Genomic DNA, 25696 nt, shown 5'->3' on the forward strand with positions numbered 1-25696 from the left:
GTATTTTGCATGGTCGTATAATAGTCGCAAGCTCCGGAACGGGCTAATTCCCCTAGCACATATGCTATATCGGAGTTTTTCTATGAAAGTTTCCTGCTGTTGTTGACACTTTATTTCAGCTCAACTCTCTGAGGGGGTGACGCTGTTCACCGCTAATTAGAAACTGTTTTCATCCAGCCCTAATCAGGTCACTGGCTTCCGTCGTATAGCGAGATGTACCAGTTTCCAACAAATTGCTGTAGACAAGGGAGAGTTGTGTGTTTGGGCTGTTTGGTTTGTTTCTCGTGTTCTGAAATGTAGCTTTTGATTTGCGCAGTCTGATATTTTTTGAAACTCTACAAGCACAGTCTTTGTTTGTTTGTCTTTTGTTTCTACTTGGACCGTCACGCACTGTTTACATTAGCATTAGCTGTGTCTCTTAAATGTGTGTATTTTTAGAACTCTAGCATAGTATTACTGTATCCATACCACATATAGGTCAGCAAACAGATTTTGCAGGTGGTTCAGATTGTATAAATATCAAGCTGGATTCAAAATGAAGCAAAATTCAGTTTTATTTACTTGGATTCTTCTTAGCAGTACCCTGAAACGTCTATATTTCTGTACATTAAGAGAGTCTATAAAATTGGCACTCTATGTACAATCACACACAGCTATATGACACAAATCAAAGGTCAAATCATGGTCCTTACTATTAGTTATCAGCAAAACTTTGAAAGATTATTTTAAATGTCCTTTTACCATTTTCTGTAATAATTTTATCCATAATTAAAGTAAAACATAGCTTAAAATATTTTTTTTCTGAAGCTTAAATAGATTAACAAACAAAAAACAAAACACACACACAAAAAAAAAGTTCTTTAGTTCATATTAAAAATCCATAAACAAAACATACACACACCCATTGAATTTTATACTGAACATATTATATATATATATATATATATATATATATATATATATATATATATATATATATATATAGACAGACACACATCTGTTCAAAAGTTTAGGGACAGTTTCTTATTATTATCTAATTGAAAGATACATGCCAACCAGTCACTAAAATTGGCATTAATTAAAAAATCTATGAAATATACACTCAATATTAGCAAAAGAACTTCATATTATGTTCATATGAAAGATTATGCAAATATTACTAAATAGAGACGTGAATGTGTTAATTTATAAGGGTAAACGTTTACAGTATAAAAAAACCCTCACATTTGAATGTCATTTAATAATTCTGTAACACTCAGAGTAAAATAATTAACACACAAGTGCTTACGCACATCAGAACCCATTTTAGTTTTGGAATGGTTGAGTGTAAAGCCATCAGAAAAGGACATCTGTTGGAAAAGGCATATGTGATTGGAGTGAAAAGGAAGAGGAGCCACGACAGATCCTTCTGTCGCTTGCAGTGATACATTTCACACAGGAAACGTCCCAAAGGCTTCCTGCCAGAAGATACTAAGGCTCCTCTGTAAAAAATATTTTCGAAACCGTTATGAGAATAAGTTGATAAAAAGTTCTTAATAAGTTTTTAAGCAGGGGGTTTCAGTTTTCAGTTTTGAATCCAAAGAGGAAAAATGGTGGAGGTTGACTCTTACCTTCTTCTAGATCTTCTGGACTTTCAGAGACATCCTGCATCTCCGGGTCACTCTTAAACGCTAAGTCCTCCTCATTGGTGTAATATGTACCTTTCTGATGGGCAATGTAGCGGAGAACCATTACCATCATAAGCAGTATCACCACAAGAACCGCTATTACAGAGACTCCTGGGTGACGGAACAATCACAAGAAGAACAGAAACGAATGCAATCAAGTTGATTATACACTCTTAAAAATAAAGGTTCCAAAAGGTTTTTTTTTTTTTTTGTTGCAGTGATGACACAGAACAGGGGTGTACAATCCTGCTCCTGGAGGGTCACTGTCCTGAAAAGTTTAGTTACAAACCCAATAAAACACACCTGAACCAGCTAATCAAAGTTTAACTTGGCATGCTAAAAATTTCGGCTATGTTCTCACTGTCAGTCCAGATCCGATTTTTGTGCATATCCGATTGGAATCCAATCACACTAAAAAATGATATGATCAACAAGTTATGACAACATATGTTTTTACATTGCTTTAACTCATCAAAATAAGTTAAACTATTTTTTTCAACTTTTTAAATTATGTAAGATTCAACTTATTTTATATTATATATTAAGTCAATTTAATGTCATTTATGTTGTTTGTGCTTAAAAATTTAAGACAGCAACATTTTTTTGCAGTGCAGATTCATCAAGTGTGAAAGGCAAAAAAATTTCATGAAATGCAATTTTTACAAACCCGTTTCGAGCTACATGGTTTATGTGACTTTCTCGTCAGAAAGTCACTGCAGAAACAAGGTTGTGTTGCTGCAAAGTGCCGGACAAGGAGACAATGACAATATAACAAAGACGTGTTTTCAAACCGGCATGGGACACACATATCGGATCATATCGGAACAGTTATGTGGACAGTCAATTGTTTTTGATCAGATTCCAATTGGATACACAAATACTCGGATTTGGACTGACCGTGTGAATGTAGCCTTCCAGGCAGGTGTGTTGGGGTTGGAGCCAAACTTTGCACAAAAGTGGCCCTCCTGGAACAACTTTGAAAACCCATGAAGAAGCTTTTTCGGTTGCCCAAATAACCTTTCAGAAACAATTTTTTTTTGTGTGTGAAAAATGTTTTACAAATCTAAAGAACCTTTAGTGGAATAGAAAAGTTCTGTGGATGTTAAAGGTTCTTCATGGAAACATCGATGCCAGTCAGTAATCTTTTTTTAAGGGTATGTTTACACAACAACAATGTAGTAAAAACTTAAGTTTTTCCTTTGCGTTTTTCACGTACAGGCGACAACGTTGTCAAAACTATTCCCGTTCACATGGATCCGCTAATTCATGCCAGGCCAGTAGTTGGCGATGTCACTTTGTAAAGAAACACTACGCACCTATAGACTGAACAAGTCATATGGATGCACATGATGTCACCGTTTTCACAAATTCGCGTTTTTGTAGTTTACACAGAGACGATAACGGTATCGTATTAAATTTGCACTTTGAATCCAGTTTTCAAAAGCTTGCATTTTCATGCCCCCAAAACAGCATTGTCGTGTAAATGGCCCCTAAGAGTGTATCTAAAAAACAGTATTTTCATCAGAGATGGCGGGACTTATATCCATTGGAAATTGTTTGGATGATGAAAAGTGGGCATGGCTGTGAGTAAAACGTGAGGTTAAATTACATATAAAGCGAATGTATTGAATAATTCAGCCTTAAATATCCATTGAGACACTTATATTATCAGTGTGGCCTTGTATGATTCAAAGAATTGTAGATGAATAGATCATTTTTCTAATTTGATTGCATTCTTACCCAACAGAATGAGATGCACTGATTCATCGGCAATGGGAGCCACATCTGAAACACAATCAAAACATTCAACGTTTTTTTCATTGAATTGATTCAATGATTTTTCTACCCCTCCTGCAGGAACTTTTCATTAAAGTCTCACAAGCTGCACTTGAAAACAATCTTAGTTCTGTATTTTTAATGGAGGGAGCACAGATCTTGAAGGAAGCACCATGAAGAGGATAATTTTGGCAATGAGGATGTCTATCTACATCCGAGTGCAAACATCTGCTCTCCACTCCACATAATGCCAGATTTTCTTATTGCAAGGCTTCCCGGAGGACAGAAAAATGTGAATGTGAGCTCTCTAAAGGGATAGTTCACCCAAAACTCATCATTTACCTACCCTCATATTGTCTTTTCATAATGTAGATTGGAGATGTTGAGTTACAAAAGAGGTTTTCTGATAGCTTTGTGACAAGAGGAAATTTCAGTAATTATTTGCGTTAAAGTAGCTCTTAAACCTCATTCAAAAATGGCACGTTTGGGAAACAAAAGAAACCAAATATGTTAAACAGCAAGACGCCAAAACTGGTGCTGATTTGACTTAAATTTTGGTTGGGCTATTGTATGGCTTGAGAACACTTAAAATATCCTTTAAATATCTCAACTGTTTCTCCTAGACACCAATTAGACCACTTGGAGAATGTTTGGAGAAGTGTCCTGCTTCTAAGATTTTTCTCTTCCCCTAATGTTTTAGAACATCTCTATATAGTCTCAAACTGTGCTCAGATTTGTTGAGATCCCAGTCAAAGATCTCAAAATAAGCTCCAACATTTATTTATAATTTTTTTTCAAGACCAACCAATCAAGCCGAGTTGTGCCATTAACATAAATTTTATAGTTCTGAATTGTTTAAGGCCCATTGGCACCAAGAACGAGAACTAAAACGATAACTACTGTATATTAGCATCCACACCAACAGACAATGATATTCTGTTTATTATAAGTACATGCTGCAGTTTTGTCTTCTTAAATGCCTGAGCTCTTTAAAGTCGAATAGTTTCTGTTTGGCTGTCAAGGATTTTAGTTCATAAGTTTAAAAAAATCTTCAACTATCACGTTTCTCTTTATCGTTACAGATTACAGTTGTAGACTTAGAACAATTTTCAAAACTTCATCATTATCGTTCTTGGTGTGAACAAGCCTTTACTACTCATTTTTGCAGGCGAAATCCAGTCACTCTGTAAAAATTATAATTATTCAGCTTAAAGTAATTTAAGTTGACATGACTTAAACATCCAAGTTGATTATCCTTAAAAATTTAAGGCAGCATTTTTTTTTTTAACAAAGCATTTCAACAGGAATGCAAGACATTTGGAGTTTAGCATGAAGGCGTAAAATTTTCCCACGCAGACTTCGCATCGAGAAGTTGGTTACAGTGACTTCAGTGTGAGCAGTGCTTCATACATCGCTACACTATATTGACAAAAGACAGACATTTTTTCTAAATCTTGCTAATGCGATCGCACCTTTACTCTTATTCAGCGATTGTCTCGTTTCTCATTTCTTCTCCAAAGCAATTTTAAGAGAAACATCTGAGACAAGCTTCATGAATGAACCATCAATGAGATCTCAATTAAGTCTCCTGAGAAATGGAGGAGCAACTTTCAAGCAATTAAAGCCCTTGGCGGTGATGTGTGGCTATGTGTGACCGAGTCTCTGTGTGTCTGAGTGCTTTTGCACAGCTCATTAATGCTTAATTACCTGCTACATCTAGGTGTTAGCCTATCATTACTGCTCCATTAATCAGAGCTTAAAATGCACTGCCCACTCAGAGCCATCAAACAACAAGCGTCAATAAGAGAGAGAAGGGGGCGGCTAGAAAGGACATCATGATAATGAAGCACCTTGAATTGAAGAGGAGAGAGATACTGGCTCCATTCCAAAACCTAGTGAGGTAACAACGTAGGAAGCACTTCTAGACATCATAGACATACTCATGACGCAATGGCTGTTCCAAAGGTATGTAGCTGTCAATTCAATGTTTAGTCAAAAAAATCAAAAAAAAAAAATAATAACAAAATACACTGAACATTTAATATTGACTTTGTCCTAAACAATGAATGGTAATAAAAGTGATACAAATTAGCAATTTTTATTATGTCCTCTAAACTTTCCAAACATCCAAAATAAAAAAAACATAAAACAAACAAACAAAAAACAAACAAACAAACAAACAAAACACAAAACAAAGCAAAACAAAACAAAACAAAACAGTCATTCAGAATGCAGACTATTTTGGAAACACTTTTCCAAAAAAATAAACAATAAGAAAAAATGTATAAAAATAAAACAACATAAATTAAATTAAATTAAATAAAATCTCTCAGAATGCTGAAAATGTCTGACATGGTTTTCCAAACAAAAATAAAATAGAAGATGCTGACAATTTCTTAAAAAAATGATAAAAATAAATAAATAATAATAATAGTAATAATATATATATATATATATATATATATATCTTTATAAAATTACACACACATATAGTTTCTCAGTTTCTCTGTTTTCCTTTTGTAGTTGCTGTTTAATTCCTTAAGTTAAACTTTTAAAACTTTCTTGAGACATGCCAAACGGTCGCTCATGTAACCTCAAATCACTAGCTCTCACTGAAAATGAATGGCTTCCGGGAGCTTTGTTGCTGCAAATGAGCTTTTGAGGGCAGCTGCCTATGCAGTAGTCAAGCAGACACACTGTTTGTGCACGTGTTTGAATGAGAAATCTCTCTCTGATTAATTCTGTAAATAAAGAGCACAAATGTAATTCTAAGTGAGATGTTTTCCAGAATCCTTTCTTTTGACCTCCGTCCACCTCTCTTTCCTTAGTTTAACTGTCTTTCTTTTTTTCTTATTCTTCTTTTCTATTCTCTGTACCCCCCCCCCCCCCCCCCCCCCCCTCAATTCCAAGCCTCATTAAATCCCTCGTCAGCAGCTCTACATCTCATCAGTCACTGCCTCATTTACACACGTCCATCTGTTGGATGCAAGATCACACACACTCACACACTGCAAAGATGCATTACAGACCCAGTGCATTGTTCCAGTTCCTTTGGTTTTTACGGTTCTGCTAAATTAGTTAAAACTCAGCTGCGTTCAGTTGGGAAAAGGTTATGTGAGCTGAATAAATTGCTAAAAGTATTTTCATACCAGAATATATGATATGATATAGGCCTATATGACATGACATTATATGATATGATACAAATGATTACATCACAAAAATAAAAGAAGTGCTAGAATGAGAAACAGTGTTACACAAATTAATCCTAAACAAAAATTAAGTTTAATATGTTTTATTAATTCCAGCAGATTCCATGAAAAGACCTATAATATAATCAAAAAATATTAGCTTTTATTCAAATAAAAAAATGTAAAAAAAAAGGAAAAATGAAAAGAAAAATACTAGAATGAGTTACATGGTTTTAAATTAAGCCTAAATTCTAATATAATACATTATTCAAATAAAATATGTAAAACAAATAAAAAACGCAAGAGTATCTAAATTAAATTTTAGATTTTATGAATTCAACCAGATTTCACGAAAAGAAAACAATTTGACTGATTCTTGCAAGTAGTTAAATGTTTTACTTAACTTCAGTATCGAAACAGCCCCGACACAAGACTTGCCTAGTTTTTCCTTGGTGTATTTTGTAAGCACACGCACACAAACTCAAAATGAAAAACCTCTCTTTGATGCGGAGTGACAAACACGGTCGGCGTTGATCATGTCCCCTACAGAGCCGGGGCCCTTCGCTCTGTCAGTCGCTCTATCACTCCAACCATGGCCCACATTCAACCCGAGTAAATAAACAAACAAACAAACACCTGGAGCAGTTTCGCTCCCGGCCCACCTCTAGGGGCCCCCGCTTTCAAAAGGGTCCCTAATCTGCAGGCAATTTGTCAAAATAACGTCTTTTGTTTGTCAGGTCCAAACAGCGCTTGTCTCTTTAAGACAGGCATGCTGACAGACGGCTCGCTTGGGTCCTGATGAACGCTCTCTGATGGATTTTGCCAGATTAATGGAGCTGAGAGGCGGTTCTGTTTGGACGGCAGACAGACAGTTTTCTGATTGCAAAGCCTATTGGTAGGCCGGTCTTTAACTAGGGGGAAAAAGCTCTCCTCTATTCGTGACACTGCTTTTTTATTCATAATTAAATTGGTATTTGGTTTTAATGCAAACGTTTGCACTTAATTATGCATTTCACAAATAAGGAGCACAGTATCAGTGGTTTTATGGCTTTCAGTGATGCTTCATATTCTTTTGAGGCAAACAAACGTTCCTTCAGGGACAGATGGACAATAACAAAACAAAACAAAAAATTACTTTTTTTTTTTTAAACTTTTTTATTTTACATAATAATAACAAAACCTAATAATACAAAAATAAAAATATAGTAATAAAAAATAAATAAAAATATTAGAAAATTAAAAAAAAATGTAAGGCAAGACATCCCAGGCCAATAGTGTAAAAAAATAACTAATAGTAGATATCACCATACTTCACCAGTTGATTGATTACATTAATAATTGCAAAAAAAATATTTAATTACATTATCATTTAATTAGCATGATCTAATTAAATATGCACTAATTTGCATATTTATTTTAGAACAAATATCTGAACATTGGATAAAGGCAGGTTCAAAATTCTTGTTTCCTTTTTTTTTTTTTCTTGTATAGTCAACAGCCAAAAATAAATAAATTTTCACCGCTTTTTTTGTAGGAATAAAATGATGTATAAAATCAGGAAATTTATCCATGAACAATCCCCTCCGTAAAAACCTTCACAATATAGATAAGACTAAAACTATAAAGTTTGGTGTATGTAAGTGCTCCTGAAGTGGAGATTTCTGGCTCGATAGTAGGAAAAACTAATTTTAACAGCCTTTAAATATATATACTGTAATTGAAATCTACAGACGGAAATATATAAAGTGCTCTAAAAGATAGTCAAAATTGTATTTTGGATGTTTTCTTTCCACTAACAAAAAAACACTTTAAAAGCCAAAAAGCCCAAAATGTCAAAACAGAAGCATGAAAAAACACTGTTTTTGGCTGTAGTGTCTCGCCTTAAATAATAACAAAATACTATTAGAATATTTTAAAATACATAAAATTTAAACAAAAGAGAGACAAACGAAAAGCACAAAACAAAACAAAGCAAAACAATTCAAAACAAAAGCAAAGCAAATAAAGCAAAACAAATCAACAAGAAACGAAACAAAACAAATCAACAACAGGGAAAAAGGGATGGCAAACCTAAAATAAGCGCATGAAATTACCATTGGACAATTAGCAAATCAAACTAGTTTTCCTGGTAGGCTAATTTTATGTTTAATAATAGTATCAAACATTTTATAGGTCTAACAGCAAAGAACATGGGACTGGGATTGTATGTTAAATCAGTACACACACTGTGCAGCCCAGTTTATGATGACTGAAAGATGTTATTGACAAGAGCATTTATTTTATTCCAAACAATACATCACTAATGAAAAACCCTAGACGTCGTTGTAAAAACGTCTACAAACTCAGGCCTCCAGAGTGCATTGCACCGTTTTATCCTTGTGCTTCATTCCTAGGAAGCTGGGTTGGTTTTTAACGGCACATCAATATAAAATGCTCCAACATTTACAGAATTCGAATCTGCTGCACTGAAATTGGATGCATTCGTTTTAAGGCTTTTTTTTTGTATTATTGATGCATTTTTCCCGTTAGCGGGGAAATGGTTCCAAATGACTTTTAAGCCTCTGCGTCTTTCCATTTCTGGTTATTCCATTTCTTACATAAGAGTTGAAATGGAAAGATGAGAAAAACATATTTCTTATTTATAAAGTGAAGTAGGAATTGATAGATGTAAGAAATGAAAATGACAGTGGCCGTGCGGTGAGTAACACACACGGGCGGCGAGCAGGAGTCGGCTAACATAAAAATATCCCGCACTGGGACCGCTGACCCGTATGGAGTCCAAACCTGCTGGGGAAAAGCCTTATGTGAGCTTTTTTTTCTATGCTAGTTGCTAATGCACTATTTGGAGTAGTTTCCTCTTCAACTTTGTTTTTTATTACTAGCTAGTTGTTTGAGATGGCAAGACAGTCATTCCTTTTAGTTCCTTCTGAGGATAATTACAACTAATAACCATACTTAGATGTTTTTACTGAAGTAAACAAAGGTTTTACAGTCATTGGAAACGCTAATATCGAACTGCAAAAGGAGTCGATGCTGCAGGTCAGCCGAAAGTACAAAGTTTTTGCTTTTAATTGTTTAGTTTAAAAGCAAGAGACATTGCGGGCTGCTTCTGCGGTGAGATCAAAACTTCTCTGACTTTAGTTAATGAGCTCAGGCCTCAGTGTGTCATGGGAAGCGTGTGATGTTAGCGGGAGGTTCCTGGCACTTGGGTCGGGAACCGCCTGTTATTGCCATCAAGGGTAATGGAAGTAAACAATCACCCATCAGGAGCACACAGAGAATTTAAATGATTATGAGTATAAAAGTGAGATTGTATGTGTGCAGACTGCATTTAAAAGAATGGTCCGGGTTAAACATCTGCGACAATTACACAATTATCTCTTAACTGATAAAAACAAACAAAAATTGCACAGGATATGAGGTAATAAATTTACAATAGCAATTCAGAAATTCCAAAGTGTTTGCAGCTCATCATTTTTTTTAAAAGAGCAGATTCAGGTCAAATTTCTTACGTACTTCAATGTATGCATAAAAACTTGATTTAAAAATAAACTTAAAAAAATACCTAATAAAAATTATAATTCTTATGCACAAAAAAAGTGCTATGAGCTTATTAAGTATTTTTTTAGTTTAGAACTGAAAAACTCCTAATACATTAAAAAACTGTATACACATTTTGTGTTCACGGTAGAGATACGCGGATGGGCTATTATTTCATCCGCAACGGCATCACAAAACTCATCATCCGTCCGCCATCCATCCGCACCAACGTTTTTGACCAATTTTCAAAACCGCATCTGCTGATACAATGACAATACTGATGACAGCCGCGAGACTAGAAACCGCCCGCCACCCGCCCGAATTTAATTTAAATATTTGTTTTCGTCGCGCCATCCGCCCGATCAGCGGTTTATCCGTGGAGTCCGCGGCTATAACCGCCAATATTAACATTCTTCAACTAAAACTATATTGTATCTGATCAGTAACTTCTCATTGATGAGTGACAGTGCAAAATATAAAAAATAAATAATCAATAATAATTAAATAAAAAGTTTTGAATTTTACCATGTTTTTACCATGCTAAAAATGTCATATGTGAGCAGTAAAGTTACATTTAATGCTTACATTTAGTGATTAACACAACAAAAGTTGTAGCCTAAAGCACTTTCACCAGTTTAAAGAGCCAATCCAGGTGAATTTTCCTCTGTACTTCAATCTTTACCTTAAACATTTTATTTAAAAATAAACAAAAAAAGAAGATTAATTATTTCTTATGCACAAGGCTCAATTTAATGCTTCAATTAAGTAAAAAAAATAAAATAAATATAAAATTGAATAAATAAATAAAAAAGTTAAAAAGTGTAAAAAAAGAAAAGAAAAAAGTTGTTACAAAGTACTTTTATATGCCCTTTATCTTCATTATACGTATGCAATGTAAATCCATATTATAAAAAAGATATGGACATGACCGTACACAGACAAGGCTAGTTAGCAATTTTAGCATGCTAGTATCAAGTTTACATGTATAATGCTGAAGTAATGTGGTTGTACATTCAAAATAAAAAAAATAAAAGTTTGCAGGTTTACTTGGCGGGTCATGACAGGATTTCAAAATCTTGGACACAAATTCCCACAGACAAGGCTAGCTTATCAAGTTTACATGTAAAATGCTTAAGTGGTTATACATTTGCGTAGGGCAAATCCACTAAACAGTTGCTCAACTTTAGCATGCATTTTGTAAGTACTAAAACAACCCACAATTGAGCTTAAAATATCAGCCTCTAAAATAGCAGGTGTTAAATGCAAGTCGTAGTCAAGCCATTTGTTTGTCATTTTAAAGAGCTGATTCAGGTGAATTTCCTCTGTACTTCAATGTTTACCTTCGCCCCACAGACTGTAAACGCAATTTTTGTTTGATTTCGGTAAACTGAGGTACAAAATTCAATGATTTTCAGTGGTAATAGAGCTTAACTTGTTAAAAACCCATAACATTAAATGAAAGTGAATTTTGATATTAAACGATATTAAAAGAGCCAGTTTGTGAACGTTTGCATTAGCATTAGCCTGTGAGAAATTGACCTGCGTGTGGTAATTGTGTGGTCTTTACTGAAGTTGCTTATATAATTTAAAGCGTATTAATGCGCAATTTCCACTCTTGCTCACACAGCGAGAGAGATGGTGAGAAATTAAATAGAGCCATAAGACAGAGCCATAAGTCCATCCTCCGTGGAAGTCATTTGTACCCCCTCTGTTCTCCTCATAAAATGATCACCTAATAGTCTCTCGCTCTCCCTCTCACACAAACACACGCAGGGAGATACACAATTCAGATAAATCAAAATGACAAGATGATTGGTTTGGGGAAAAAAAAGCTTAAAGAGGCTGTAATATTTTCCTCAGAGATATGAAAGTGACTTTTTCTTTCCCCACTAGCACACACACACAAAACATACATACATTATAACATACATATATTCTGTATATAAATAGTCATTATCGACCCACTCTCGCTCAGAAAACATGTCGTGAGACTATACAAAGATGATGGATGGACATATCTTTTTGAGGTGACTCAAAGGGTATGCTAACATGCTAACATGCTAAGCAGTGTTTTCAACAGCATATATATAAATGGATGGGATGATGATGATGATGATGATGATGATGATTACTTGAATGTATGTTCTATGTTCTTTTTTTTTGTTGCTACATTTAGACTGTAATGACCTTTCAGCCATATTCATCTAGAAACTGCAATAAGACAATACAGAAAACATTGCATTTTGCATTGCATTTGGTGGATGTAACGGTGAATGTGTGGATGTGTAGGCCTATGAGCTGTAATGTGAATCTGGAAGTGACCTGAAATTGGAAAAAGGGCTTGATTGACAAAATAAAAAAACGACAAACCATTTTCTTATTTCCTTCTTTTCCACTATCTTCATACAAGAAAGAATTGACCTTGTAAATGGCTTTCCCATAGCTTTCCATCTCCTCTCACTTAATTGCCATAATGAAATTCCATAACATGCCAATTACATGTGATACCAATTTCACATGTTTGCACATACAGTTCTTGCATAATTTCTTTTTTTAGTTAGTTCTTATTGCCTTGATAATAGAAAATATGAGGTAGGCATCATGTATGACAGTTGCCAAAGTGAGGTATGAGCTAAAAAATGACCAGATCCTGCTATGAGCTAGGAGACATGTATGCACATATAGGGCTTATATGTGGATATAAAGAAGCAATACAGGACACCTATATGGCCTGTATATGCACATATATGCACCTCAGTTTTGCCTATATGTGCCATATATACGCATATATGCAGCGTATATATATTAGCATATATGTGCATATATGCTGTATATATGTAGCATATATGTGCATATAAACTGCATATAGGTTTCATATATGCGCATATATCCCCATATAGTTTCTTTCCATGTGGGGATGACTGGATGCATGGACAAACAGCTAGACAGACAGACAGACAGACAGAACAGTGTCCAACTTGAAATAGCAACGCCTGCACACTTCTTGCATCTTTGCTGCCAAATGCTAGCGCAAACTGTGCTGGTTGGGTTTATCTGCCGACCACAGCGTGGGTTCTAACGCTATTATTATAGCCCTCACAGGTGTAGACCGGAGGTGTGATTTTTCTATGGCAGGCTCTGTTCAAATACGCAGTCGCACTGCAGGTTTCAACAGGAAATTGAGCGGGAACGGTATCAGGTTGGAATAACTGGCCAGGTGGTGAGCATGAAATTAACTTATTTTTTGAACATTTTGAGATATTTGGGGGCTTTAGGGTTCTTAACTGGAGCTTCAGGAAACCATGGATGTTCTGACTAAGATGTGTGTGAATTGAAGTATTGAAGCATTTTCAAAGTCATATAAAAACTTTACAGATTAAAATCACATGTTAAAATATATTTTTTACTTATTTTTTTTACTTCAGTAATTTCTAAAACTATCCGAAAGCACTTAGATAAAAATGTTGACCTAGAGCGGGCTATTTTCTATGGAAGATTGTTTCCGCCACAGAATAAAACATTAAAATACAAATGGTAATTGTGACTTTTTATCTCGACTTTTAATTGTGAGAAAAAAGTATATTTCTAAAAATAGAAAAAAGTTTATTTCTCGCAATTGTGAGTTTATATCTCGCAACTCTGACTGTATAACACGCAATTGCGACTTTGTATCATGCAATACTGACTTAATATCTCACAATTCGGAGAAATAAAGTCAGAATTGCAAAATAAAAAGTCTCAATTAACTTTTAAAATGTTTTATTCTGTGGCGGAAACAAGCCTCCATAATTTTCAGTATAGCATACTACCTTAATACTCTTGCTGCAGTATACTAGTATGTAAACAACTTGACGTTCCTTTTTTTTCTCTTTGAAAAACTTATTTTTTATATAATATAACTTATATTCTCTTTGCTAACTTGTTTACTACCATGTTTCGATATTTTGGCTAAAAAAGATGACTATGAAAACAAGAAAATACTAATTAAGGATTTTTTTTTTTTTTGCAGTTTTTTGAATAAAATAGACAGCATACAACATGCAAGTGATATCCCCAGTGACTTACATTCTGTAAAAAAAATAAAAAATAAAAAATACCTGGCCTTAGAATCAGTCACTTTAAAAGCCCCTTTGCGCCCATGACATCACCAGAACACAACTGTTCACTTAGCCGAGCTGAAAACCATGATGTGTGCCAGAGCTGTCTCCAATGCAGAAAATATCTTCAGAATGACATACTTCACGATGACTCCTGCCTAGACTTGCCTAGACTCCCAGCTGCTGTCAAATATAACAATATAATATTCTTGTCTTTGTCGACACTGTCAACAGACGAGCTAAAAGACACTGTGAATCAGTTGCTCACAACAAAACCCAACTCTCATCCCAGAAACTGGAGTACCTTGATCTGATCTTAGCACAGCATTAATCAACACAGATTTGAAATCATGGCTGCTTAAATTAACAACAAACTTTGGGTGGTTGCCAGAGTGATGCTTGGCGGTTGTTAGGGTGTTCTGAGTGGTTTTTAATACATTGCTATATGGTTACTTGTGTTTTCTAAAGGATTTAATGGACTGCAATTGCTAAGGTATTCTTTAAGAACATTGCTATACAATTGCAATTAAGGTGTTCTGAGTGGTTTTAGCACATCACTATGCGGTTGCTAAGTGGATTTAGCACATTGCTATGTGTTAACTAGTGTGTTCTGACTATTTTTTAGCACACTAGTATTTTTCGAGAAGTTTTACACAGTTTGAAATTTATTTGAAGTTGTTTTAGTGTAATGCTATGCGGTTGCTACTGCGTTTGAAGTGGTTTTAGCACATAATATGCAGTTGCTAATGTGTTTTCAGTAGGGGTGAGACGGGACACTTCTCACAAGACGAGATGAGATTTTTGCACAATATGTTATAGAAATCCTCAATGACAAAATTCATGATTGGAAAAATAGACTGCAGGTGCATTTTGAAATGTTTTAACTAATAATCTTGTAGCAGCGATAACCCCCCTTAGGGTAAGCAGAACAGAACCAACATGAATATATTGCAGATATTATTAATTCAAGATTTTAAAGTACAACATAATTTGAGAATTTATTCTGATTCAAGGGGAATCAGAATGCCTTACTGACTGACAAGAGGAGGAGCTGGGGATGGAGGAGGGTATTAGCTCCTGAGAAACGTCATAGCTGCTGATAATACTGAAGGAGCTTATATATGTACTGTATACAGGCGTTGTATTCCTATACAGTAGGTAGACGTGGATCAGCTAAGAGGCAGCTGATGTGAGCTTGAATAACGTGACCTGCCAGAACTAACGCTACGCTTAATTTATGCGGTGCCGCAGTGGGCACTGTAATGTAATGTGAATGTAGCGGTGGCATATTCTATGCTAATTTCACCTTCACGCTCCGCCATAGCGATATCGCAATACAGCTTTTCACTCAACGAGAAATCTCGTCATATTTTAGTCTTGCGAGATCTCGTGCTACCCCTGGTTTTAAGTGCAGTTATGTGGTTACTAATGTGTTCTGATTATTTTTTTTACCACACTAGTGTTTTCAGAGTAGCTTTAGCACATTTACGGTTAAAAATATGTTTTGAGTGGTTTTAGCGTATCACTATGTGCTTGCTAATGTGTTTAGTTTGGATTTAACGCATACTGTAGCTATGTGGTTACTAGTTCTCTCTGACTATTTTTACCACACTAGTATTTTCCGGGTAGATTTACCACACACTGTTTCAAATGTGTTTTGTGTTGTTGTAGTGTATAACTATGTGGTTGCTACTCGTTGCTAATGTGTTTGAATGTGTGTGTTTTGACTATTTTTACCTCACTGCCATGCGATTGTTAGTATTTTTTTTAGTAGATTAGCACATAGCCAATTGTTGGCGATTTGATTGCTTTTAGGACGTTACTATACTATTGATAGATGTTCTGGGTGGTTTAACGCATTGCTATGTGATTGCTAGTAACTTCTGAGTAGATATGTGTTTTGAATGTATCAATATTTGGTCGCTACTGTGTTCGGAGTGGTTTTAGCGCATTGCTATGTGGTTTCTAGTGTGTTCCGACAATTTTTTACCACACTAGTATTTTCAGAGTAGTTTTAGCGCATACACAGTTGCAAATGTGATTTGAGCTGTTTTAGAGTATTACTATTCAGTTGCTAATGGTTTTGGAGTAAATTTTAACACATTGTTAAGTGGTTGCTAGTGTGTTCTGACTATTTTTACCACAGAAGTATTTTCAGTGTACTTTTAATGCACACAGCAAATATGTTTTGAGTGTTGTAGTGTATTGCTATTTGGTTGCTACTGTGTTTGGAGAGGTTTTTGCACACACTATGCAGTTACAAATGTGTTTGAAGTGAATTGAACGCATAGATATGTGGTTACTAGTGTGTTCTGAGTATGTTTACCACACTAGTGCTTTCAGAGTAGTTTTAGCACGTACGCAGTTTCAAATGTGTCTTGAGTTTCTTTAGCATATCGCTATGTGGTTGCTACCTTGCTCTGAGTGGTTTAGCACATCGCTGTGTGGTTGCTAATGTGTTTGGATTGAATTTAACATGTGTTCTGAATATTTTTACCACACTGCCATGCGGTTGTTAGTATCTTTTGAGTATTTAGCACATAGGCGGTTGCAAGTGTTTTTTAGCACATTCCTAGGTTGTTCCTTTTTTGGTCAAAGTCAAAACAGAAAGAACTACCTCAAGTAATTTCTCACAAAAAAAACATGCTCGCTACATGCACTGAGAGAACAATTCACCGAAGCCTTTCTGACAAGTGTTATTTCTGAAAATACTCCCCGAACATATTTGAGCTGTGTGAGTGTCACAAGCACAATGTGTCATTGCTACGAAATCTAATTTACCACAAAGAGCAGCGGCAGGAATCATGTTTTCAGGTTCACAAGTGTTCGAGCTAGCTAGCATCAACAATACGTTTCAGCTATGTTTTGACATGTTTAAATGGGAAATGACAATTAGAGCGAGTTGGTGAATGTCCTCAGAGTAAGGCGCTGGATACGAGACGACATGAGCACTGGGAGATTTCATCTTGAATTCTCAATAGTATCCCATGATTCCTTGCAGCTGAAAACAGCAAAGAATCGATGAAAAATTGATGTCTGCCTGTGATTTCACACAGATATGAACCCGAAACCATGGATAACAAACTTGTTTCTGCCTGCTTTCTCTTTAAAGAAGAGTACAGTATGCTTTTAATAAAGCATATAAGCTCATCATACGAGGCATGGCCTTATTTAGATAGAGCATTCTCTTTCTTCTCCTAGTTTATTAATTTATCTAAGCCATCATTTTCCCAGCTGTCATCATGGCATGCCGAAGCGTCTCACTGGCTCTCTGAGGGCCCCATACAGTGGCGCTATGAGCCCATGTAGAGACCTTGAAATCTACAGCTGGTCTTATTGGGGCACAGAGCTCTCACAGGCAAACATATTCATTTACACACACATATAGACACACATTGGCGGTACTTCTGGGGCACCGAGCTCCACATATCTGACAGATGCTCTCCTTTTCTCATTAACTCTGGCACAATGTGAAAGAAAGAGACAGAACAACTCACTCTGGCTTTTTTAAGTGGACTTACAGTATACGCGGCCCGAATTAGGACGATTATTTCTGAAGTAGTTCAATTAATAATGAGACACAATGGGTACATTCTCACATAAGGAGATGTGACTGAAAAGGTGCGGGCTAACCTGATTTAGCACCTCTAAGTGACCTCAAATTGAAGTTGTAAAAACTGACCCCAAACTGGCCTCCATTAACTGAATGAAATGACTCAAAGACCCCCCTTAAATGACTCAGTGACCACATAATTGACTGTGTGACTACCTGTTTCAAATGTTTCAAAAATACCTCCTTGAAGAACTCAAAGTGATCACCCTTAAGTGATCCCATTAAATGATTCAATGTTATCGCTTAAATGATTCAAAGTTAATGAGTCAGTGACTACCTTGAACAAACACTGAATTATTAAAAATGATCCTGTTAAATGGCTCAAAGTTATCTTATTAAATTAATCACCTTAAATGATTAAAAATAAACACCTTAATTGACTTTCAATGGCTCAAAATGACTCAATGACTTAGAGACTACCATCTCAAAGTGGCTGCATTAAATGGTTAAAAGTGTTCACTTAAATGACTCAAACTGACCTCTTTCAGTGGTTCAAACGGACCACCCTAAGAACTCTATACGAAAGTCTTGTTCTTTTGGAACATAGGTTGTAGCAGTAGGCAGGGTAGGAAAATAGCATCCGCCACCAGCCAATGGCTGGTACTTTTTCAAAGTGGCGGGTGAATTTGCCTTGTATACCAGCCACAGTGGCGGGTAAATTGTAAAACATATTTTTATTGGTTACTACTTAAAACATTCCTTGTAACGGATTGGACATCTTTTGTCAAAGAATGCTGTTGCTAAGTAAAAATAATGCACTTTTGTCGAGTAACTAATTTGATTGGTTTTCAGCGCTGTGCTTTACGGACACAGCGCACGGACACGGCGCTGAACGGACCGTGACACATATAGCCGAGGTACAGACGGAAGGAAAATTAAAAAAATATACCCGGTGTTAAGAGGCCCGCCGCGGAGTCAGCAGTATATGAATGTACAACCTGTTGAGGGCGAAGTAAATAAAAAGTGAAGGTACTTTTCGAACAAGTGGCGCATTGATGACGAAGGGAAAACGAGGGTTCGCTTAGTTCGCTTACTGTCGAACCTATGCGTTGTCCGAAAATGCAAACAATTCGTTCGTTAGAGGAACAACTAACCTTAAAATAGAGTCAATGAATATGAGCAATTCTATTCAGAAACATCAATGCGATCGGCAAAAAGGGCAGACCTTTTCGGGACTACGTTTGGATGTGCAAGTAAGTAAATTACTAACTTGAAGTTGTGTTTTGTGATGGCTAGATAGCTATCGTTTTTTTAGTTTAGCGATAGTTTTAGCAGCAGCGAGGATAGGAGCCGATACCGTGGGTGCTCCGGAGCTCGATTACGTGTCAGTTAAACTTTTCATCTCCAATCCTATCTGTATTTGTGAGAAGTGGTGCTGTCCTGAGTTGAAAGATAGCCTACTTTACGGCTTTATTATCGAGTTAACCCTCTGGGGTCGACAAACGCGCGGGCACGTTTTGCTGGATTTTTTTCAAATAACAGCAAAATACATTTACTCCATCGTTTATGGTCATACAGAGTTAACTAATATTAAAAAATAAACTGTAAAATAACCATGCATAAAACTCTCTCAAAAATACAAACATGTACATACATGTTGCTTACATGTTTGTGCTAATAGTGCTTTTTTTTTTAAAAAAAAAGGGGCGTGCGTGCGTGAGCATCCACGGGGGAAAACATAAATTGGCTCCTGAGTGCAGCATAAATCATATTGTTAAATGGATAAAACGAATGACATATTTGTAATGGACGTCAATGTTATCAAAGTCACAGTTCTCATTCATAAATTTGAATTCCAGAAAAAGTGGCTGGTAAAAAATACAAGTGGCTGGTAAAATTGGGCATCCACCAGCCATTGTGGCTTGTGGGCAAAAAAGTTAATTTCCCACCCTGGCAGTAGGCTATCAAGCTTAGGTGAGAGTAGATGCCACTCGCGGTTTAAACAAATAGATAACTAAAATATAACTCAGATTTATGTTTAGCTAAAAGAAAAAAGTCATACACCTTGAGGGTGAGTAAATTATGGGATAATTTTTGAGTAAAAAACAGTTGAACTGTTCCTTTAAAAAGACTGAGACAGCACTTAATCAGAGAGCTCTTCTATGATAAATCGCAAAATGACTTTCTGAGTATATCTACGTATGCGTGTTCAACCTGTCAAAGCCCTTCCAACCTGCTACAAAAAACAACGAGCCGTCTCAACAGGAGGCATGCAGCACTTTCCCAGAAAGAACGGACACGCCAGCTCGCTTTTTCATTACAGCACTCACACGCAAACGTACACGGTGATCAAACGTACGGATCAAACGCATGGCTGCGTCAGACATGTCAGACGTAATCGTCAACGCTGACGTGCGCCACGAGCTTTGATTCGTCTACCCTCTGTATGGTGCTAGTGTATGGCGCTTACTCCGTGCCAAAATCAAACATCTGAACGACCGAACGTCTATCCGAACGTCTTGTACTTTTGAGCGTCTTACCGAACGGGTGACCCACGTGACGACCTGACGTGACGTCAACGTCTTGAAATTAGCAGTTTTTTTAACCATGCAAGTATCCAAGCTGATGTGTAAAGACTATAAATGGACATGAAAGGCAATACATATAAATATTGTACCTACCCCTAAAACAACACTAAAACATTTCTCCTGAATCCTGTGCTTGTGAGGCTATGTGTTTTACTTTCAAAGAGCAGAAATACTGTAGGCTAGCCTATGAATCTACAGTTTAAAAGAAAGAGACGGAAATAAGAGGTTAAAATGAGATCAGATCCAGATGGATTAAGCTGTGATAAAAGATTTGCTGTTTATTTATTTATTTATTGAATTTGAATGTTACGTGTAACAAAATGCTTTCTCTGTATTCAGGTTTGACTGTAATAATAATGCAAATATATATATTTTTTTTATTGACTCTTGTGTGCATTATCTGAAAGCACTGTTTGATTTTGAGCACAGATACAATGGTTTTGAGTAATTTTTTTTTTATTATTTTGAAAGAAGAGTCAGATGTTCTCTGAATGTAGTTTGAAAATTTGTTTTTGTGTTTAAGGTTTTGAAAAAGTGAATGATGGTTCCAAGAAGTGTTTCAGCAATTCAGGGAAACTGTAATATAGATTAAAAACATGCATACAAGTTTTAATAAAAAATTAATCTAATCAAGCATAATCTCAGTCTTAATAAAATTAGCCTACTAAATTATCATGATCTTTCACAAATAGACATCATAAATGTTAAAGTGAAAGGTTTATTAAAAACATTTGTATAAGAGTTCTAATATTACATTTAGATCTAATATAGCAGTGCTAATCAGCTGAATATACTTTACTTTGTAATTAAGGTTCGTTGATTTTCATGTCTACCACATATAAACAATGAGGCAAAACGAAATTAGCCTATTGCTAATTTTCATAAAATCATCTTTAACACGTTCCTACATGTGCTTACGTGTTGTTAACGCGTTCCCATGGCGACCGGTCGGAAGTGCGAGTAACGATGGTCTTCCCAACATATTGTTTACGTGTGAAAACACGTTGTAACACGTTTGTGTTTTTCTTACCTTAGTTTAACTTCTTATGCTTCTATTGTATCCTCTAACTAGTCCACATTTGATTATTGGCTGATTTAGAAAGTTATGTGCTGTGTATTATTAAAAGTTAAATATAGCAGAGGCTATTAGGCTAACAAACCGGGCATTGACGGCTAATTCGGAAAAGCACGAGATATTCCACATAATTTTTCTCTATCTCCCATTAAAACGGAAGTTTTAGGAACAGACAATGTCTCATATTTCATGGAAATTAGCTTTAACACATTCAAATGCAGCGAAAACTGCAGCCCTATCTGCTTTTGTATGCATATAGGCTACAACTCAAATAGACTGTGAATTAAAAAGTCCATAGCCTAGGCTACTGGCCATTTATATCAGACAAATTGATTTTACAAATGTAACAATTTTGGTCTCAGATAAATATAAACATGTTTATTCCTACTCTATAGAGGTTAAGATGAATCTGAATCTCAGGAAGATATCTTTGATCAAGTAGATACAGTATCTCTGTAAATGCAAATAAAAATGATGTTCTTTATTTCATTCAAGACCTTACACCAAAATCAACTTGTCTTCTATGGAAACTGAACATGTGTTTATATTGTATAACCTCAATTAAAACATCCAGAGCTGACTATGAAAAATCAGATTCTAGCGGTTGAGAACATAGGCAGGTCCACTGTAAAGGTTGAATTGTAACGTATACATCAAAGTATTAACTAAAATAGGTTTATGTTATACTATTTTAATATTGAACAAACTAATAAATACATATTTTCTGTAGTGACAACTCCCAATATTGGTATTTTTGGCAGCCAACTTAAAAAAAATTTAATTAATATTTATGCAATAATTATGGTACATTTTTCCCATTAAAAATAATACCAAAAAATTTTTCTAATTTAAAAAAAATTATTTTTTAATTAATGCAGTATTTCAGATTAATATAGAAACTAGGCCTTTTAAATTAAATTGTTTAAATCAGATAGGCGCCATAAATCAGATAGGCGCCATCTGTTGAGAGAAAATAAAATAAAACCTGTAATTTCATGGTGTTACCACTAGATGCCAGTATAGCTCTCTGGAAAGGCTTGTTAATTAGTTTTTGGACAAAATTACTTACTTTTAAGTTGTGGATTTGAATGTATTTTTTTTTATTCTCAAATAATAGGCCTACTTTTTGTCGAAGTTTATAAAAAATAAATAAATTTTGATTTGAAGTGTACACGTTTTTGCATTATTATTACAGTCAAACCTGAATACAGAGAAAGCATTTTGTTACACGTAACAATCAAATTCAATAAATAAACAGCAAATCTTTTATCACAGCTTAATCCATCTGGATCTGATCTCATTTTAACCTCTTATTTCAGTCTCCTGACTCAATGATGCTGTGTGGTAATAGCCCTTCCAGTTCATTAGCGTATAATTGTGAATTTTAAATTCAAAACAGAAAAGTTCGGTCAAAAGTGACCGAAGAGCACCATGACAGTATTGACTTTTTTTTACTTGGAATATTTTTTCGAAAAGTAAATTCATTATTTTAATTATGCTATATAAAACTTCTAGTAACAATATTTCATATTACAGTAAAGTGTAGTAACTTTTACATTTCTGGAATATCCTATTATTGGAGCACTAGGAGGTGCTACTACAATCCACAGGTGACCCCCAAAACTCCAACACAGAAACTCTTATTCTCAACACAACATTGGTTACAAACAAACGATCAAACAAACAAACAAACAAACAAACAAACAAACAAACACAAACAATAAAGATGCATAAATAGGTCTTAAGTTCATAACATTTATTATCTATTATTAAATATTTTAAACTAGATTCACAGGCCACAAAAGTTTCAAATATAAATGTATACATGTATAAAAAAAAATATATATATATATTTTTTTTATATTATATATATATTATATATATATATATATATATATATATATATATATATATATATATATATATATATATATATATATATATATATTATATACATTTCCAAAGATATAAATCTAATATTTATATTTATGAAAACCTTCTGGATATGTTTTTTGTACATTGTACATTGATTGAGCAATAAAATTAACAATAAAAACTAGTTAAAATGATTATATTGGTCATATTAAGACGTTTGAATGTCTGTATAGGCTAGCCTACAGTATTTCTGCTCTTTGAAAGTAAAACACATAGCCTTACATGCACAGGAAAAATGTTTTAGTGTTGTTTTAGGGGTACAATATTTATATGTATTGCCTTTCATGTCCATTTATAGTCTTTACACATCAGCTTGGATACTCAGCTTGGATACGTCAGGTCGTCACGTGGGTCACCCGCTCGGTAAGACGCTCAAAAGTACAAGACGTTCGGATAGACGTTCGGATAGACGTTCGGTCGGTCGATCGGTCGTTCGGATGTTTGATTTTGGCACGGAGTAAGCGCCATACTAGTGCAGTGGAGGAGAGAGGGTAACAGGGCAGAGGAGGCTTCAGGTGGGTTGTTTGGGTGTTTTGCGGTATTACAGCATTACTTGTGGCTGCCGTTGTCAGATGTGATTTGAATTTTTTCTCATAGTGAAGCTAAGCATACTAAGCTAAGCTAGCTGTCTTCTTCTGTCAAACGATCGCTACGTTTCTATCAAAGCAACTTGCTATAGTCGGCCAACTCATTTGATAAAACTTGTAAAATTTACAGAAAAGTTAACTTTTTTAGCAGGCTTCATATGATGGAAGACAGGGTTTCACCTCGCTCATTTAAAATAAGAATACTATATAATATATTGAAAAATAATAGTGATAAAATGCATAAAAGAATAAAAGAAACACACACACACACACACACACACACACACACACACACACACACACACACACACACACAGATATTATATATGTGCGTGTGTGTGTGTGTTTCTTTCATTCTTTTATGCATTTTATCACTATTATTTTTCAATATGTATATATATATATATATATATATATATATATATATATATATATATATATATATATATATATATATATATATGTGCGCGCATGTGTGTGTGTGTGTGGCTAACATAAAGAAATGTTTTCCTGATGACAAAATATAAAATGTGGTATTAACATTTTTTTATCATACAAAATTTAATATTTTAAGAAATTGTTATAAAATTATATGTATAGCCTATATATGAAATTATATTTATATAAGAATTCTGAAATAAAATTAAAACTGCATATATTTATTTACACACACACACACACACACACACACACACACACACACACACACACACACACACACACACACACACACACACACATATGTGTATGTCTTTAGGAGAAAATATTTATTGATGTAATATAAGTTTATATATAAATTTGGTTAATAAATGAACACAGTTCTTGTCTTTGTTTTACCAATGCATATTTATCAATGCATATTAATTTGCCAACACAGATAATAACTAAAATTGTGCATGTACTATAAGGAGTATAGTACATGTACATAAGGAGAAATATAAAGTTTTATATATTAAAAACTTATACTTATATAATACTTAAACTTATATAAAAAAAATATATATAAAAAATATATATATATATATACTCTGTATGACTCTGTATGACTCTGTATGACTCTGTTTGCGTCTATTCCTACCTAAATTTCACATATCTGCTCTGTATTTATATGTAACATGAAAACAATCTTATAACCCAATCCCAATATTCACACCTTGGTTGCACGTTGCTTCCTTTTTGAAAAGCATTATAAGCAGCCGCCTCAGTACGGCATGGGTTATTATAGTCTGTGGAAACTGGTTTCAGTGGCGTGTCGGTGATCTCCAGAGATCCGTGGACCGCATGTGCGTTTCAGTGAGGGGCCGTGAGCGTGAACACTAAATGAAATTACATTCCTACAAAACTATTTTTTCTGCTGCTGCTGAAAAAAAAAAAAAAAAAAAAAAGCTCTAGGTCTGATAAGAAAGCTTGTCATCAATATTCCCTCAACACACAACACATCTGCTCTAGAAAAAAAAAAAAAAATAGATTTCTGAAAGAATAGGAAAGAAAAAATGTATGATGTTCTCCGGAAGCTGTTTTGACAACTCAGCTTTTTCTCTGAAGCTACGGAATGATAAATGAAATGAGAAGAAAAAAATTGTGTTCTGTTAAATGAACATATTGCAAAAACTTTATCCATTATCTATCTATCTATCCATCCATCCATCGTATATATCTATTATTATTATTATTTTTTCCCAGCAAT

The 25696-nt window shown here is 34.8% G+C and overlaps 1 protein-coding gene across 2 annotated transcripts in view; it reads right to left on the bottom strand.

The window, feature by feature from the left end:
- Positions 1-1095: 1095 nt before the first annotated feature.
- The window catches only part of LOC143735885 (uncharacterized), a 49389-nt gene continuing 24788 nt past the window's right edge, over positions 1096-25696 (bottom strand). For both annotated transcript variants that reach the window (XM_077226224.1, XM_077226223.1), the window contains exons 3-5: positions 3408-3452; positions 1611-1778; positions 1096-1481 (exon numbers count right to left, since the gene is read on the bottom strand). In XM_077226224.1, coding sequence (XP_077082339.1) covers positions 1471-1481; positions 1611-1778; positions 3408-3452 — 224 coding nt within the window. In that variant the 3' untranslated portion in view covers positions 1096-1470. The remainder of the gene's footprint in view (positions 1482-1610; positions 1779-3407; positions 3453-25696) is intronic.

Source organism: Siphateles boraxobius, unplaced genomic scaffold, assembly GCF_051911475.1.
Source record: "Siphateles boraxobius isolate OS27281-9 unplaced genomic scaffold, OSU_SipBor_1 13, whole genome shotgun sequence".
In the NCBI taxonomy this organism is placed as follows: domain Eukaryota; kingdom Metazoa; phylum Chordata; class Actinopteri; order Cypriniformes; family Leuciscidae; genus Siphateles; species Siphateles boraxobius.